The 16,156-nt window shown below is 52.5% G+C and overlaps 1 protein-coding gene across 1 annotated transcript in view; it reads left to right on the forward strand.

The window, feature by feature from the left end:
* Positions 1-368: 368 nt before the first annotated feature.
* The window catches only part of TRABD2B (TraB domain containing 2B), a 222,618-nt gene continuing 206,830 nt past the window's right edge, over positions 369-16,156 (forward strand). The window contains 2 exon segments of the mRNA XM_070368096.1: positions 369-1,820; positions 3,861-4,421. Of these exon segments, the coding sequence (XP_070224197.1) occupies positions 945-1,820; positions 3,861-4,421 (1,437 nt within the window). The 5' untranslated portion in view covers positions 369-944.

The following is a 16,156-nucleotide window of genomic DNA, read 5'->3' on the forward strand; positions in this document are numbered from 1 at the left end:
CTCTTCCGGTACTTACCGTCCATATTTTAATTACCTATTTGCATGTTTGTCCCTATCTACCCTCCTGCGTAGGCTGAGGGCTCTGACAACTTCACCTCATTCTTCCTCCAGTCTCTATCCTCAGGCTAGAAAGAGTCAGTGAACTCTTCTCAACATAAGTAAGCAGTAGTGCCCATGACTCAGTTTCCCTCTTGGCTGGAAACCATCCAGAGGCTTGGGTCTTGCCTCTTGGCCTTCTCTAAGTTTCATTTGCCTCTCCAGAACTGAAGGAGGCTGGTTTTAAGGGCTCTTTCAACTTTTAAAGTCTAAGGAACTGGGATATTGATACTCACCCTTGCAGGACCCCTCACCAGGATCCTGTGTGGTACAAAGATATAGATGGATAAAGCTGTTTAAATGGTTTAAGTATGAAGAAATTTTGAGGAAGATCATTTTGTTGTTCGGTTTTAACGCAGCTAGTGTCTGCAGAACACCTACTAATCACGTGCCAGCATTGGGAACAGGGGTTTGATACAAAGTTGTAGATACCAGCTTCCGGGGATTTCCTTTGAGTGCTGCCTTCCAGCCAGTCTGGGAGCGCCGACCCACTCCTGTCCCTCTCCTCTCTCGCTGTTCACGGCTCCAGGACTTGTCTGGTCCATGTCCCCACGTTTGCCTCTGCCCGGGCCAGTGGAGTCCAGAGCGGAGCGGATTGAAGTTGGCCTTTCGGATATCGGCCCAGGCGCCCTCTGGTGGCCGCGCGCGGAAGCTGCGGCCCGGAGGGGAGCTGGCGAAGGGAGGAGGGAGGGAGATCGAGGAGGAGGCGCGGGCAGGGGAGGAGAGGAAAAAGTTGCGCTGGGAAGTTTGGAAAGTTGGGAAGTGGCTGCTGCGGGCTTCGCCTCCCTCCGCGCGTGTGTATGAGGTAGCGAGCGAGGGAACAGGAGAGGAGCGAGCGAGCGCCTGCCATGCCCATCAGACCCCGCCTCGCCGCGCCCGGGCGCAGAGCTCGCCCGGACTCCCTGCGGCCCGGCCCGGCCCGGCGCGGCCCCGGCCCCCCGCCCCCCGCGCCGGGTCCTCCCCTCCCCCCGCCCCGGCGGCCCCAGCCCCCCGCCCGGCCCGGCTCCGCGCCGCTCTCCCGCCCTCCTCTCTCCTTCCCTCCCGGCCGCGGAGCAGCATGGCGGAGCCCGGGCAGCGGCCGCGCGGCCGCCCGCCGCCCCTCTGAGCCCCGCTCGGGGGCCACCGGGCGCCCCAGACCCGCCCCCCGCCCCCGCCGCGCCCGCCTCCGCACTTGTCCCACCGCGCGCCCCCTGGAGCACCGCGCACCCCTGGGACCCTTGCGCGCCCCGGGTCCCCAGCATAACCCCGGGTCCTCGCGCGCCCGCCGTCCCGGTACTGCTCCGGGAACACCGCGCACCCCTGGACCGCGACGCAGCTCCGGGACCTCCGCGCGTCCCGGGACCCCGGCGCGCTCTCACAGCCCCGGGGCTCGTCCAAGCGGGCGGCGCGCCGCGGTGAGGGGGCCCCGCCCCAGAGGATCCCCCTCTTACCGCAGACGGAGCCCCGCCCCAAAGGGACCCCCGGGTCCGGCAGGGACATACGGCCACGCCCCAAAGGGCTCCCGGCATCCCGCGTCCGGAGCCCCGCGCTGCGGAGGAACCTCTGTGCCCAGCCGGGGGCTGCCTGCCCCGCTGAGGGGGCGCCTCCCAGGACGGTCCCCCGCGCCCCGCAGGCCCGGCAGGATGCACGCCGCCCTGGCAGGGCCGCTGCTCGCCGCCCTCCTGGCCACCGCCCGCGCCCGCCCGCAGCCCCCGGACGGAGGACAGTGCCGGCCGCCCGGATCGGTGAGCGAGCGCCCGCCCGGCCACTCTCCCGGCCGCCCGGCCACTCCAGCCCCTCGGGGACGATGGTTTGGGGGTCCTGCCTTCCGCACCCACTTCGGCCCACCCGTTCCACCTCTGCGCTCCGGGCAGTGCCTCGGGCGCCCTGCCCTGGCTTCTGCCTCCCGAGCTCCTGCCCCGTGCGGGGAACCGAGTTGGGGCGCTCCCTCTCCAGCTCCTTCCCCACCCGCTGACGCTCTCGGGCTCTCCTCGGACTTTCGGTCCTGCTTGGACCTTTCCTCTCTGTGCCCTTTTGGACTCCCGTCTTACTTTGATCCGTCTTTACCCTCTGGTTCCTCTCTTCCCACTTATGACACTGTTTCTGCAGTTCCTTGCCTTTCTCTTCTCTGCGCCTTCCTCTCGTTCACACACGCCCAGACTCCTCGCAAGCTCCCCTCTTTCTCTTGATCCCCGCCGGTGACCTCAGGCAAACTTTCTGCATCTCTAGCCCAGACCCCAGCACCCACGCTCCCAAGTGCCCCTGGTTTCACAAAAAGGATGAAGATTCCAGAGGAGAGGAAAAGAAAGTGCCAGGACATGCTGGCCTAATATTTCTTTGGGGATTGAGTAATTACTAGGTTTCCTAATTTTCCTTCCAAACTAAGGAATCCCTTGATTTCCCTCAGTCTTTCTCCCTCAAAGTGTAAATTAGTGCCTTGAAAATAGCCCTGGATTGGAGACCAGGGAGCAGGAAACCGTCTGTAGGGTCCTCACTGGCAGCCCAGTTAGTTGACCTTGGGCAAGGTGCACCTCCAGCGACCTGACTTGTATGGAAACAGGGAGCTTGGCGACAGGCAGAGTCCTCAGTGCTAGCCTCTCACCAGGATGCTGAGATTTACATTTGTTGGCTGTTGGTAAAGTAAGGTACTATTCCCTTTTCCCACCCCAACAGATACTTTTCTTTTGTACTAGAATCAGGCAGAAAAATGTTATGAGTTGACGGAAAGCTTGCAGGTGGTGGCGGGCAGTGGACAGTCCAGGGGGTGTTCCAGGGTGGAAAATGACTGCCTGAGAGACACCAGAGACCCTTTCTCATGTCCCTTGACCCCTGGACCTAAACTGGATTGGAGAAATGACCCACGTCTTCATGACCCTCCTTCATCTCTATACACATACACACACACACACACACACACATACATTCCTCTTCAGAGCCTAGGTGATGGCAGACAATTGGACTTGGAGTCCAGGTACACCTTTTAAGGGGAGGAGCCTGGAAAGCCTGTACATTTCTTGGGACTAATTCTGTGGAATCTTTCCGTCCCAAACCAGGGCCTGAGACTTTACTTAGCCTGCAGGTTTTAAAGCACTTTCTCATCTGTGGTTTCAGCTGGTGAAGCAGAGTAGCTGACACCCCAGACCTGCCCTCCAAAAAGAAAACTGCATCCGCCCTGCTGAATGGGGAAGTAGCTGTTTAAATAGGCTATTTTTAATAGGTGTTCTGCTTTCAAAGTGCTCTTGGCGTGTATCTTCTAATGGTTGGATTTAAAAGTTATATGACTTCCTCCCTTCTTGCCAGAGCAGGACTCTTGGTCCCCCTCTCCCCACCCTCCACACGAAACACCGCCGGTGAAGGTTTGGCTTGGCCAAGATTAAATATTCTCAGGTGGTGTGGCAGTCCTTGGCACTCATAGCTAGAGCCAATCATAACGAGAGCTTCCTTCACTACCTTCACTCCCTCTGAGCCTGGCACTGCTCTCCGGGCTTATTTACATAGATTGTGTCTTTTCATTCTCCCAACAATCTTTGAGGTGGCTGCTCTCAGCTCCCATTTTACAGATGGGGAAACTGAGTCTGTGGAAAGTGAAAAAGTGTGCTTAAGATCATACAGCCAAGACAGGCCAAAGCCAGGATTTGAATGTGGGTCTTAGTTTCCAAAGCCCTTGCTCCTTCCCATGGCCCTCGGTCGGTCTCTGTCTTCTATCCCCACCTCCACCTGCCCCCTCTGTTCTAACCTTCTGCTGGCTTCAGCCTGACTGCCTTCCTTCACCTCTCCTTCTGCAGCAGAGGGACCTGAACTCCTTCCTGTGGACTATTCGGCGTGACCCCCCAGCCTATCTGTTTGGCACCATCCATGTCCCCTACACCCGCGTCTGGGACTTCATCCCGGACAACTCCAAGGCAGCCTTCCAGGCCAGCGCCCGCGTCTACTTCGAGCTGGACCTGACCGACCCCTACACGATCTCCGCACTGGCCAGCTGCCAGCTGCTGCCGCACGGGGAGAACCTGCAGGATGTGCTGCCCCGCGAACTCTACTGGCGTCTGAAGCGCCACCTGGACTACGTGAAACTGATGATGCCGTCATGGATGACACCCGCGCAACGGGGCAAGGGGCTCTACGCTGACTACCTATTCAATGCCATCGCGGGCAACTGGGAGCGCAAGAGGCCGGTGTGGGTGATGCTTATGGTGAACTCGCTGACGGAGACCGACGTTCGCTCCCGTGGCGTGCCAGTGCTTGACCTTTACCTAGCCCAGCAGGCTGAGAAGATGAAGAAGAGCACCGGGGCCGTGGAGCGCGTGGAGGAGCAATGCCACCCGCTCAATGGGCTCAACTTCTCCCAGGTAAGCACGGGGCGCCTGGGTCCCAGAGCCCAGCCGTTCCCATGTGGCTTTCTCCTCTTCTCAGACTGTCTTCCTCCTGTGGCCAGATCCTGTCCTTGCCTTAAAGGGAGAGGATCTTTCGAGCTGTGGGGCAGCTCTTGGGCTGCCTTTGTGGTGGTATGAGGACAGACTGGTGTATGCTGGGCTTGGGGGTGAGAGTTCAGGTGTGCTTCTGTCTCAGTGTGCTCCCTGGCGGGGATATATACACTCCCCACCTGCTGTGCCTGCCCGAGAAGAAAGAATTTCCCTCGGAGCATCACAGTGATGAGAAACAGAGAGAGTTGCCACTTTGCGTCTGACTTTCCCTGAGGCCCCGGGGTCTCAAGAGCAGGAGGCTGTCCTGAGGCCATTGGGAGGCTGCATCTGGGTAGCCGTTGTGTGTGTATGTGTGTGTGTGAGTGTGTGTGTGTACCTGTAAGGAGGACGCACAGAGGGAGATATGCTTCCTGGGGTTGGGAGGCAGGAGAGGTGCAATAGACCTGGTGTCTGGTGGCCCTGGCTTGCAGGTTGAGGTTAAGAGCTGCCAAATTTCCCGGAGCCTCTACAGAACTCCATGTGCCCCTTGGACCGCCTCCCTAGGCTGAGAGAAAGTCAGCAAGTATAGTTTGGGGGTTCATAATTTCAGAGAGATGTGTTCACTTCAAGGTTGACAGTTCTGATTTCTGAACCTCAGGCATGGGGGCAGGGAGGAGGGCGGAGCTTATCCAGCAAAGTGTTGTTAAAAGCCTTGTCTCCATGGGCAGAGGTCACTCACAACTCACTGGCCCCAAACTCAACTCTGAGGCCCTGGGAACAATGAGTTCACATCTGCGCCTTGAGACGGGCTGTCAATCCCAGAACAGGCGCTCCGAGTCAGGGGTTGGTGGCTCCTGCAAGGAGCATGGGCCCATGCCCCAAGTGAGGCGTGGTCCCCAAGACATGCTTTTCCAGGAAGGAGCCAGCCCGGTAAATTGGCTGGACTAGAAGCTCTACTGCTGGAACCAGACCTGCTTGTGTTCCTGAGATGCTGCAAGCTCTTCACCAGGGAAACAGGAGCAGAAACTGATCCCCCTTCAGAGATCTCTGGCTTTTGTTTTTCCAGGGGAAATGCAATATTGTCCCCAGGGAGGTAAGAAGCCAGATTGATTTGCCGGCCAAATGAAAGGCGGGTTTGTCGGTTCTCCTGCTGGCTCTCCCATAATTGTGGAGTCCTTACCCAGAGGGCCCGGTGGCAGGAATATTGGGGCAGTTAGTCACGCCCCGCAGGGTTCTGACTACGCCTGACTCCTTCTCCGCAGGGAAAAATCCTGTGCATTCTCTGGCCCAGCACTGATTCCTCTGAACGTACCGGCTCGCTCCCTCTGAAGTGACTTTTCCCTTGCCAGCCTCAGGAGCTGATATTATCTGTGTTAGGCTCCCTAGTGCTCACCGCCCATCTCATTTTGGAGACAGGTTTGTGGGAGGCCTCTCTGTTCAGAGGCCTCATGTCTGGCCTCGATGTCTTTTTTTAGGCTGTGAAGGTGGGCGACCCACTGTCCCTCTCAACACCCTCTTTGTACCAACCACAGAGGAATCCGACCAAAGCCCAAGGGAGCACACAGACTCTGGTTAAACAGCCCCTGGCTTTAATCTGTCTCTCTTAAAACAACAAAACTATCCTTCTTCGAGGTCTGGAAACACTGCTGTGCAACCAAAGGATGGCTCTGGTAGGTGGAAAACATTTGCTGGAAAGCATGCGAGGTTATATTTTAGGAAAAGTTCCTGAGAGCCATTCATCGGCCAGCAAGAAGCCCGCTGACAGTCTCCAAAGCCCATGTTTGAAGATCAAACAGACTCAAATCTCTGGTTTCAAAAATGCACCCACCCCATCACCAGCCTGGGCCCTCTCTTAAAATTGTTCTTGGGTCCAGCTCCCTGAGAGGGCTGCAGGAAGCAAGTCCTGAACAAAAGAAAACAGGACTCCTCTCGGTTCCCTAATCTGCACACCCTTCACCACCTGCCAGAGTGCCTGACCCCGCCAATTTGTCCTGTTATCATTTTGGAGCAAGGTGATGAAATCTCTCCTCCATACTCGTGGGCAGACATGGGCTAACTGGGAAGGGAGCGATTCCAGAGCCTGGGCAGATGGAGTTGTTAGGGATCCCCAACCCCAAAGTCAGAAATGCAACAACAGCCTTCTCAGTAAAATTGTATGCACGCGTGCACAGTTTGATATGAACATCTGTGATGCATTATTGTACTGAAATATCTGTTAAGTGCATCAGATTTTTATTTTTTCTTTCCTCCCAGCATTACTGTTATTGCAAAATATTTGGGGAGGGGGGAGCAATGAGAGAAGATGGTGAGGGGAAAAAAAAGCTTGAAAAGAGAGTGCGTTTTGTTAAGATCTGGGATTTTAGTTTTGATTTTAGTATTTCTCAAAAGTCTTATATTTTCTTCTAGTCAGAATATACCACATTTTCCCTAGCTAAATGGAGAAAGAAAGCTATACCGGCTAAAGGTAGGACTTATGTAAAAGTTTCTTCCATCTTTGCACAGCATGAAAGATCAAGCTTCGTGGCCCTGGTCTCTAATTTTAATATGAACTGAGCGCACTGAACCCAGTATCACCATGTGTTTGCTATGTGACCTTGAGCAAGTCACTTCCCCTCTCTGGCCCTTGTTTTTCCCATCTGTGAAATGAGACACCGGGATTAGGTCATCATTCAAGCCACTCAACCCCGACATTCCATGGGACGATTATAATCAACTCCATGTGCCAGGCACCCCGCAGGAGGCTCTGCATGCTTTTTCATCTGTCGGAGTCTCACAACCCTATGACTTTCTTAGGTGGGCACTCCAAAAGCCTGGATGACTTGGCCAAGGCCACATGGCTAATAAGGAACAGAGCCAGTCTGCCTGACTTAAAGGAAGGACGCAATCCCCGTGCTGCCCTAGGTGGAGTCCCTGGACATCCTGCGTCTAGGTGGTTCGTGTCTTGCAGTTCTTCCTTCAGTACTTTCTTTTGTACCCTTCTTTCCTTTAGGGTAAGGCAATGGTACCCCACTCCAGTACTCTTGCTTGGAAAATCCCATGGACGGAGGAGCCTGTTAGGCTGCAATCCATGGGGTCGCTAAGAGTCGGACCCTACTGAGCAACTTCACTTTCATTTTTCACTTTCATGCACTGGAGAAGGAAATGGCAACCCACTCCAGTGTTCTTGCCTGGAGAATCCCAGGGACGGGGGAGCCTGGTGGGCTGCCGTCTATGGGGTCGCACAGAGTCGGACTGAAGTGACTTAGCACATTAGCATAGCAAAGGGCTTAACAGTTTACTTCCTGGAGAATTTATCCTTGTAGAGAAATTATTTCCTTTGGCTCTGTGGCTGGAGCAGGGATGGTAAAGGCAGGTCCTCTAAGGATTTCTCTGATGTGTTTATAGGCAGCTCAGGATAGTGGGCTGAGGGATGGGAGTCTAGCTTCTAGGTTTTCCCAGCTCTGGCTCCAAAGCCAATGACTCGTGTATAACTCTGGCGTTCTTGTTTATTATTGAATGGAGCAGTAGTGACTAGACTTTTTTTTTTTTTTTTACAACTGAGCTGGTTTTGTGAGGATGTGAACCGATGTGACCTGTGGGGGGTGGTCAGGAGGGTAAAAGGACTACCTAGCCGTAGGGCCCGTGCTTGGAAAAGAGTCTGGGAGGCTTCAGGACAAGGAAAGAAGGCTGCGTGGGAAGCATCGCCTTCACCTGTTGGCACCTTCTTCCAGCAGCCATGTCCACTGCCTGTGCTTTGCTGAACAAAGTAAAGCTGGAGTAACAGGAGGTGGCAGCCCCTGTGCTCAGGGGCCTGGGGATGCCTGAGTCTCGAGTCTAGATCTTGTGACAATCTTGAGACCTGCCCATTTCAATCAGCTCTGCTGGCTGCCTCTGGGGATTGGTACCAGCTGCCCCGAACGCAGTGGACTGATTAGGGGACCTCCTTCTCCCTCTAGGGGGCCTCAGTGGCCCCCACTCAGTACGGTGGAGGCGCTGGATGAGGAGCCCTCTAAGTTACGTGGTTCTCCGAGGCAAGATGAAAATACGAGGACGCTGCCATTCTGAACTTGGCTGTGATTTAACTCAGACGCCGACGCTGTTCATCCAGTGTGTGTGGCTTGGGCGTGGCTGCCAAGGGTGACCAAGATGTTTGTAAACTTCTACAGCCTCCTCTCAAAGGAGTTAGAAAGCCCAAAGTCATCATTTATTGAGCTGTGTCTCCATATAGGGCACTCTATTAGACATCGTAATTACATCATCTCTAATCCTCCCAGAGATGTGACAAGGCCTGTCATTGTATCTCTTTTACAGACAATAAATTAAGGCTTAATAGGTTAAGTCATTCGGTTGTGATTATACAGCCAGGTCAGGTGGACTCAGGATTCAAGCGTAAGTGTGTCTGATGCCAGAGTATGTTTTTCAAGATTCCGAGAGCTGACGTAATTTTGTTTTGAACAGTCAGATGGCATGATCTGGTGATGTGTGTGTGTGTGTGTATTATAGTGCAGGGAGATCATCGTATCTTGCTAAAAAATAAAAAATACTTTAAAAATGTATTGAAAGAGATCATTGAAAAGTGCTGAAACTGGTTTTCTCCCTGGCTTAGAAATTGGATCTGATTCTAAAATAGGAGTTCTTGCCTGGAGCCTGGAAGGCTACAGTTCATGGGATCGCAAGAGTTGGACACGATTTAGCGCACTTTCTTTCTTCTGAAGGCTTGCCCAGCTTTCCAAGGGACCAAGGTGAAGACAGCGCCCTAACACAGGCTCGGCAGCACAACTGAATAAAGGGTCTCCTTGGTTATAGTCATAGGCCCTAGGTCTATTAATACATCTGAGGGAACAGCACATATTATAGGGTGCTTAATTAGGATTTAGAGAGAGAATGAATGGTCAGAAACAATGATATGACCATCCCTGCTTCCCTTCCTTCGTCCAGCACTATGGAATGAATGAATGAAGAAAGATGGCACAAGCCACAGTGAAGAGCTCCCTCCTTGAACTTTAATAGCTCCTCACCATCCTACAAGGACACAAAATGTGGAAATAATAAAGCGGGCAGTGGAGTACAAAACAGGCTCTGGGCCTAGCCTGTTTCTACCTTGGCCATGACTTTCGGCTTGTCCTATCCCTCTCCGGGCCTGGATTGCCCGCTCTGTCCCGCAGTTGCCAGGACCCGCCCAGTTCTGACTTCCGTGTGCTCTTCTGCAGTCCTGGTACTTTGGAGGTACCCTGAGATTTCCAGGCTGAGTTCTCCGCGGTTGGGAGGGGCTGGCCAGCTTGTCTATGGCGGGCTGCTGCCTATACCTAATGTACTCGTCCTGAAGCCTGCTGGTTCCAGTGGGTGACCTGCTGCTTCTTGCTTCCAGCCTGTCAAGAGGATGGAGCCCCAGCCCGTCGTGGCGCAGTCTGGTATACAGCTGCCCAGCCTTGCAGCCTGCCCTTCCCCAGGACTCCCCCCTCACTGGCTTCCCCATTCATTCAGCCAGAGCATCTTAGTGTCAGCCAGGATAGTACGGGGAGCAGACACTGGGGAGCAGCCTGGATTTTTCCCCTGGGGAGTTTACTGCCAAGCCAGGGGCGTTATCAGTGCTTTCTTCTTAACATGCCGTGGAAACCGAGGCATGAAAAGCCTGTGTGTTAGTCTCCCCTGAGTCCTGCCTGCACATCACCTTTCTCTTGCTCTCATACATTCCCATCTCATGGAACCCACCCCTCACTTCCCATCCTCCAAGAATGGCTGTTCCTACCCCCCGCCCCGACCTGCTGGGCCTCCATGGCAGCTATTGCTATAGCACTGACCTTTGGCCTCTCACGTCCACAGCACTCATCCCTATTTGTGGCTTCCTATCAGATCTGTCTGCCCTCCCCAAAAAAAGACACCTCTCTTAAGACCAGCTGGGCACCCCTAAGGACCTGCAACCATGCTAAGCCATCTTCTCCCCAGTGTCACCTACAGAGTGAGAGCCTCGGGGTCAGTGTTGGCTCCAAGCACAGGCTGGCCTAGTCCACACTTGTAACTCCAGATCCTGGCCTGGGAGCCGGCTGCTTCTGCAGCCTGCAGCACCCGCTGTGGCTCCCATCCCAGCCCTGTGGTCAGGAGCTGTTCAGCAAATATCTGTCACATGGTGTGGAAGTCACCTGGAGGACCCCCAAGGCCCGACCCCTAGACATGTGTACTCTCAATTTCTTTGTGTGCCCAGAGAGCTGCTTGCAAAGAGCCCCTGCTAGCACAGCAGGCTCCGTCCTTTTTTCTTTTTTCCCCTGACTTGGTTAATTTCAGACTTAAACATTTAATGTTATTAAGCTCAGAAGCAGACTCACAGGATGGCTCACGTCCTTCCATCAAAGGAGAGTGAGGCCATAAAGCCGGAGGTGTGACCAAGATGTCATGAAATATTCTTGTCTCTGAATCAGAAGTTCACAGCATGAAGTCTTCCTGATTTACAGAATCTCTGAGCTGGGACTTGGAGACTCAGGGAATCTAAGAATGGTGAAATCTTAGAACATTAGCCTCAGAGGCATTTTTGGACTCGAAGAATCTTCACATCGTGAAATCCTAGCCCCTTAGCTTTGAAGACTTTTCAGCTCATACACACAGACTTCTAACATCTTAGAGTTGGAAGGGACCAGTTCTCAAGAATTCCAAGACGTCCCATCCTCAAACACAGTGATCTCCTCCCCACAACTCAGCCTCCCGCCCTCCCCAGGCCAAAGAAAAGCCTGACTTTGTGACGGAGATAAAAATGGGAGCGTGCCTTTGTTAATAGTTCCCATTTGGACATCTCTCAAAGCCAGGAAGAGGTCGCCTGGTAATGCAGCTTTCCGAGGGAGGAAGCTGAAGAATAGGACGAGCCTGCAGCCAGCCAGCCAGGCGGCCGTGTTTCTTTCCCCCTCGAGTTTGCTTCTAAATATTATCCACTTCACTCCCTTTTATCTCCCATCACTGGCTCTCTGTCCGCCCACTTAATCCACAGGCAGCCGGTGGCCCAGCCTTCAGCTCTGCTCAGCGGCTGCCAAGCTGTCTGGCCTAGCAGCTCCTCCAGGATCCACAGGCTTTTAAATCTGCGCAGAATATCCTCTGGAACACAGAACGTTGCCCCAAGCTTGGAAATGCTGTTGCATATGCTGGGCCCCCTCCCTCTGCAGGAATTTCCTTCTTTTCTCTTCTACTCCTGAATCCTCTGAGATCTCTAAGGTTCAGCTCCATGCTGTACCTCCTCCAGGGAGTCTTCCCAGAATGCTTCTAAATCTCATCTGCTTGGGAGGACTTGGTGCAAGCCTTTCTTTGATGACGCAGCCACATCTATTCTTTCCCTCCGTGAAATGTGTGATGGCATTTTATGCTATTCTTTCACCGCTTAGATATTTTACATTCTATTGTAATTATTACTGCGGCTGTCTTTTCTTTCCTAATCAACCCAGCTTCAAAACCTAGCTCAAAATATGCTCAAAGTTGATTACAAAATGAGACTGGATGTTTTCCAGTTCTGAAGTTGGGGCCCTGTGTTGTATCCTGTGGTTGAGGTGTTGGCAGCTCTGGATGCTAACAGGATGCTGCATCTTGGCCTCTAGATTCATAGAAAGCCTCTGACTGCCCACCTGAGACACGGAAGCAGTTCAGTGCTATCGCTAGTCCATTAGTGAGGACTCCATGACACCACAGGTCACTGTTGAATTTCTCTATCTCTCCATCCTGGAATGCTTTGGTGTCTTCTCTTCCTTGTCTGTTCCTTGTAAACAAAGGCCTCTTTCTTTTCCTTTCTCTACTCAGAGTTCATGTGAGCTTCTCCAGGGTCACTTAAAAATGTTTAATTTCACCCATACTTGCTGCTTTGGTTGGTCTCCCGTGCTGCCGACCTGTTCTAGGCCTCTCTCCTTTCCTCTCTCTCACACAGTCCCTGATCAGGCCTCCATGCCTTTGCTTATGCTGTTCCTCTACCTGAGAGCCCTTGCTGGTTTTTATGGTCTGGCTTTAAAGGTCCCTGAGGGCAGTCATTTGAAAAGCCTGGACCCTTCAAGCAAATGATTCCTTCTAGCCAGACTTTTCATCCGAGAAGATGAAAGTCACCAGACTGGACTGTCCCCTCTTGGCTGATACTGCCTGATCATAACTCAAGCAGTCTGAGTTTAGGTGCAATGATGTGATTGGCTTTCAGCGTTGTAAGTTTTTTTTTTTTTTTCGTTTCTGATTTTTTTTTTTTTTTTTTTGAGGCTTATTTGATGACATGGCAACCCACTCCAGTATATCTTGCCTGGAAAATCCCATATCCAGATGGAAAAGCGTGGTAGGCTACAGTCCATGGGGTCGCAGAGTCGGACACAACTGAGCGACTTCAGTTTCAGTTTGACGACATTTATATTAGAGATCGAGAGTTACTGCTCTGGTGATGGGCACCTGTCCCATCATGAGGACCCCACCCTCATGACCTCTTCTAAACCTAATTCCCTTGTAAAGTCTCCATCTTCAAATACTATCATAGTGGAGGTTAGGGCTTTAGCATATGGATGGAGTAGCACAAATCTGCAGTCCCTAATAGCGAGTGAGTTGTACCAGGGCCACTCTGCATGCTTGACTACCCTTAAAAAAAGCCAGAAGGTCATCAGACTTGGCCCACACAAGTCACAGCCCTGGAGCTGTCTCTGGTGGTGGCCTAGGTCCTATCCAGTCTCTTCAGTGGCCCCTGCTGCTGGCCTGTGTTCCCCTCTTGACTAGGCAGGGGCGGGGACTCTGGGCGGGGCGGGGACCTGCAGGTTTTTTTCAGATCAGTCCCTAACCACCATCCACCTCCCCTGTGCATGCCAAGTCACTTCAGTCATGTCTCTTTAGGACCCCATGGACTCTAGCCCACCAGGCTCCCGGTCTGTGGGAATTCTCCAAGCAAGAATACTGGAGTGGGTTGCCATGCCCTTTATAGGGCATGTCCATGTGTGTCTGTGTGTGTGTATATATATATTCCTTTTCTCCCGATCAGGTCAGGAAGAGCAGGGGAAAGCACTCAATTTTACTTCTCCATGGCTCTTACCTTGTGAGCCTGTTTCTTTGCATAAAGCTTCCTCTCTAGCTTCCTCATTCCACAGAACATCCTGGCCTGACTCAACCTTCAGAACCAAGAATTAGTCGGTATTCACCCAGCACAGCACAGACTCAGCTCAGAAGCCCCCTAGGATGCCTCCAGGCAGGGCCCAGGACAGGCCAGTGCTCTTTCAGGCAGGGCCCAGAACCATTGCCCTCATCAGGAATATAGGTCACCTAAGGCTAGTTACCTAACCTTCTTGGGTCTTAGTTTCCTATCTCTCAGTTTCATCTGATTGCTATGAGGATTGACTGATTATGAAGTACCAGACACCCATGGTTATTGCATCTTTAAATTAGCATCATCATATAATTTTTCCAGAAATGTTTTTAGTTCCCACTGTGTGCCAGATACTGGGATTTGTGCTGAGATACGAAAGTGAGCAAGCAGGATGAGGCTGTTCCCTGGTGATGCCTTCCAGGGTGGGGAGGGAAGGGAGCAGAAGCACCTTACGCTGTGGGGGATGGTGGAGGGGGGAGCAGTAGGCAAAGAGAGGGGGGTTGGTCTTGGCAGGTAATGTGATGTGCTCTGGGAGCCGGCTTCCCACTCCTGTCCACCTCCAGTCAAGGTCAGAGTGCAGTCGGCTTTGCCCAGACGAGAAGATGCACTTTTCCTAGAAGCTCTGCACATGGCCCCGCCTGCCCCTCGGTCAGCCCTAGCGACTGTACAGGAGACACGGCAAGCTGCGCCCACGTCCTCTGGCCAGCCCTGCCCTCAGAAGCCAAAGTGCACAGATAAAAGGCCAGCCCTTTTCCAGTTCCTCTTCTGTTTAAAGGACTTGCCTGCTTCCTCCCCGTTATGGTTCTGTAAAGTTTCCTAACCAGTTTTACCTCCTGGCGACTTAGTGCGCCTTCTAGGCAGTTTGTAATTTAAGCCTCCAGCCCCATTTGAAACTGCTTTTGAGAAAAGAAGATGTGGGCAGAGAAAGCCTTTCGGATACCTCCCTGTCTCATCTTTTTGCCCTAGTTCTCACGGTTTCCTCTCCTTGAACTTCTCTGCTTTGAGTTTGAGGAGAGACAAAAGCCTAATTGGCAATGATAATTCCAACCATTTGCATCGAGGTTTGCAGTTTCCACAGTCTTTCACATGCAATAACTCTAGCTCGCAATTCCTCCTGACCCCCCAGACAAACACCTTGAAGGGGGCTGGACCAATTTCCTGTCCCTAACCCCCCACCTCCCCTATTCTGACTCCCAGGGGCTCCCCAAGAGAACTAGTTGGGTGGCTATAAATTCTCCAGGATTATGGGATATTTTTGAGCTCCAGACCCTCTGCTGGGGATGAGATGCAGTCTGAATGTATGGGCCATGGATGGGTGAACTGAGTCACTTTGGGACCTCAGTGGCATGATTGGTACGGTCTCTGTGTTTGAGCTTGATTGTTTAGTTGACCCTGCACTATATAGCCCCCATGCCAAGGCCTTCTGCTGGTCTTGCGGGTGACTTTTCTATTATTCTGCTTCCATCAGTGTAGTTTTATGGAGAGGGTGATGAGAAAGGGATGCAGGATTTTTGATGGAGAACTTGTAGTTTCAACAGGACCAGGGCCCATGGAGATAGGAGTGAGAGAGGTCTTGCCTGGGGGAAAGAAACTGTTAGGCAGAAGTGCCAGAAGGAAATGCAGAAGGTTTGCAAGGAAGGTCTTTCTACCCCTCCTTCCAATGACTGTACTCTGCTTTTCCTCTCCAGCTCCCAAGACAGCCATTGTTATTTAGTGCCTATTATGTGCTAGACCTTGGGTTTATTACAGTAAATTTCTAAAATACTCCTGAAAGGTAAGTATCATTTCCCCCATTTTAGGAGCTGAGACTAAGTACTTTGTGCAGAATGATGGAGCCAGGATTTAGATCTTTTGATACTTTAAGAAAGGGACTGGACTGAGCTGGAGTTAGAATTCCAGCTCCACCAACTCAGACTGGATGACTGAGGTCCTGTTTCCATATCTGAAAAGTTGGGGCTCATAATAGCATCCACCTCCTGGTGTGTTTAGGAGTGAATGAGGTAATGCATATCCACCACAGAGCTGACTGCCTGGCACACACTCAGAGGTAATGGATGTTAATTGTGGTGGTTTAAGTCATGGTCAGTTTAATTATTGTTACTGGCCCATTTTCACACTGTGTCTGGAGGTGAAGCCCATCCCATCGAGAAGGTGGTTCTCAATCCTTCAGTCTCCTCTATACTGAGCGTCATCCAGAGCAGGGTGAGGGGTTGGTCTGATTGGGACCGTGCAACCTGATCACCCAGAGCGTGGTTATTTTCTTCTGACCATCTAGCCATACTTGTTCTAGTTCAGCTTGCCTATGATTTCCCACCACTCCCTGGGGTGTGGACATGTCAAAAAGGAAAAAAAGTTTAGGCTGAAGACTGCTACGGGCCTAGCTCTGCCACTGGTTGCACGCCTCATGCATGACTTGAGGCCATTCCCTCTCTGAGGGTCCTTTTTGTCTTTTGCACAGGGGTTGGTATGTTAATAGCAGTGACTCAGAGTGATAGGGAGAACTGGGGTTAAAGCCTGGGCCGGACTTTATTAGCTCTTTAGTGGGCTGTGCGCTTTGTGCTGCTCAGTATGTATTTCTCCCCTTCTCTTTCTCCCAAAGAGAAGTACCCTGTATCTACTCAGTGGC

The sequence above is a fragment of the Bos mutus genome, chromosome 3 (genome assembly GCF_027580195.1).
Source record: "Bos mutus isolate GX-2022 chromosome 3, NWIPB_WYAK_1.1, whole genome shotgun sequence".
Taxonomy (NCBI): Eukaryota; Metazoa; Chordata; class Mammalia; order Artiodactyla; family Bovidae; genus Bos; species Bos mutus.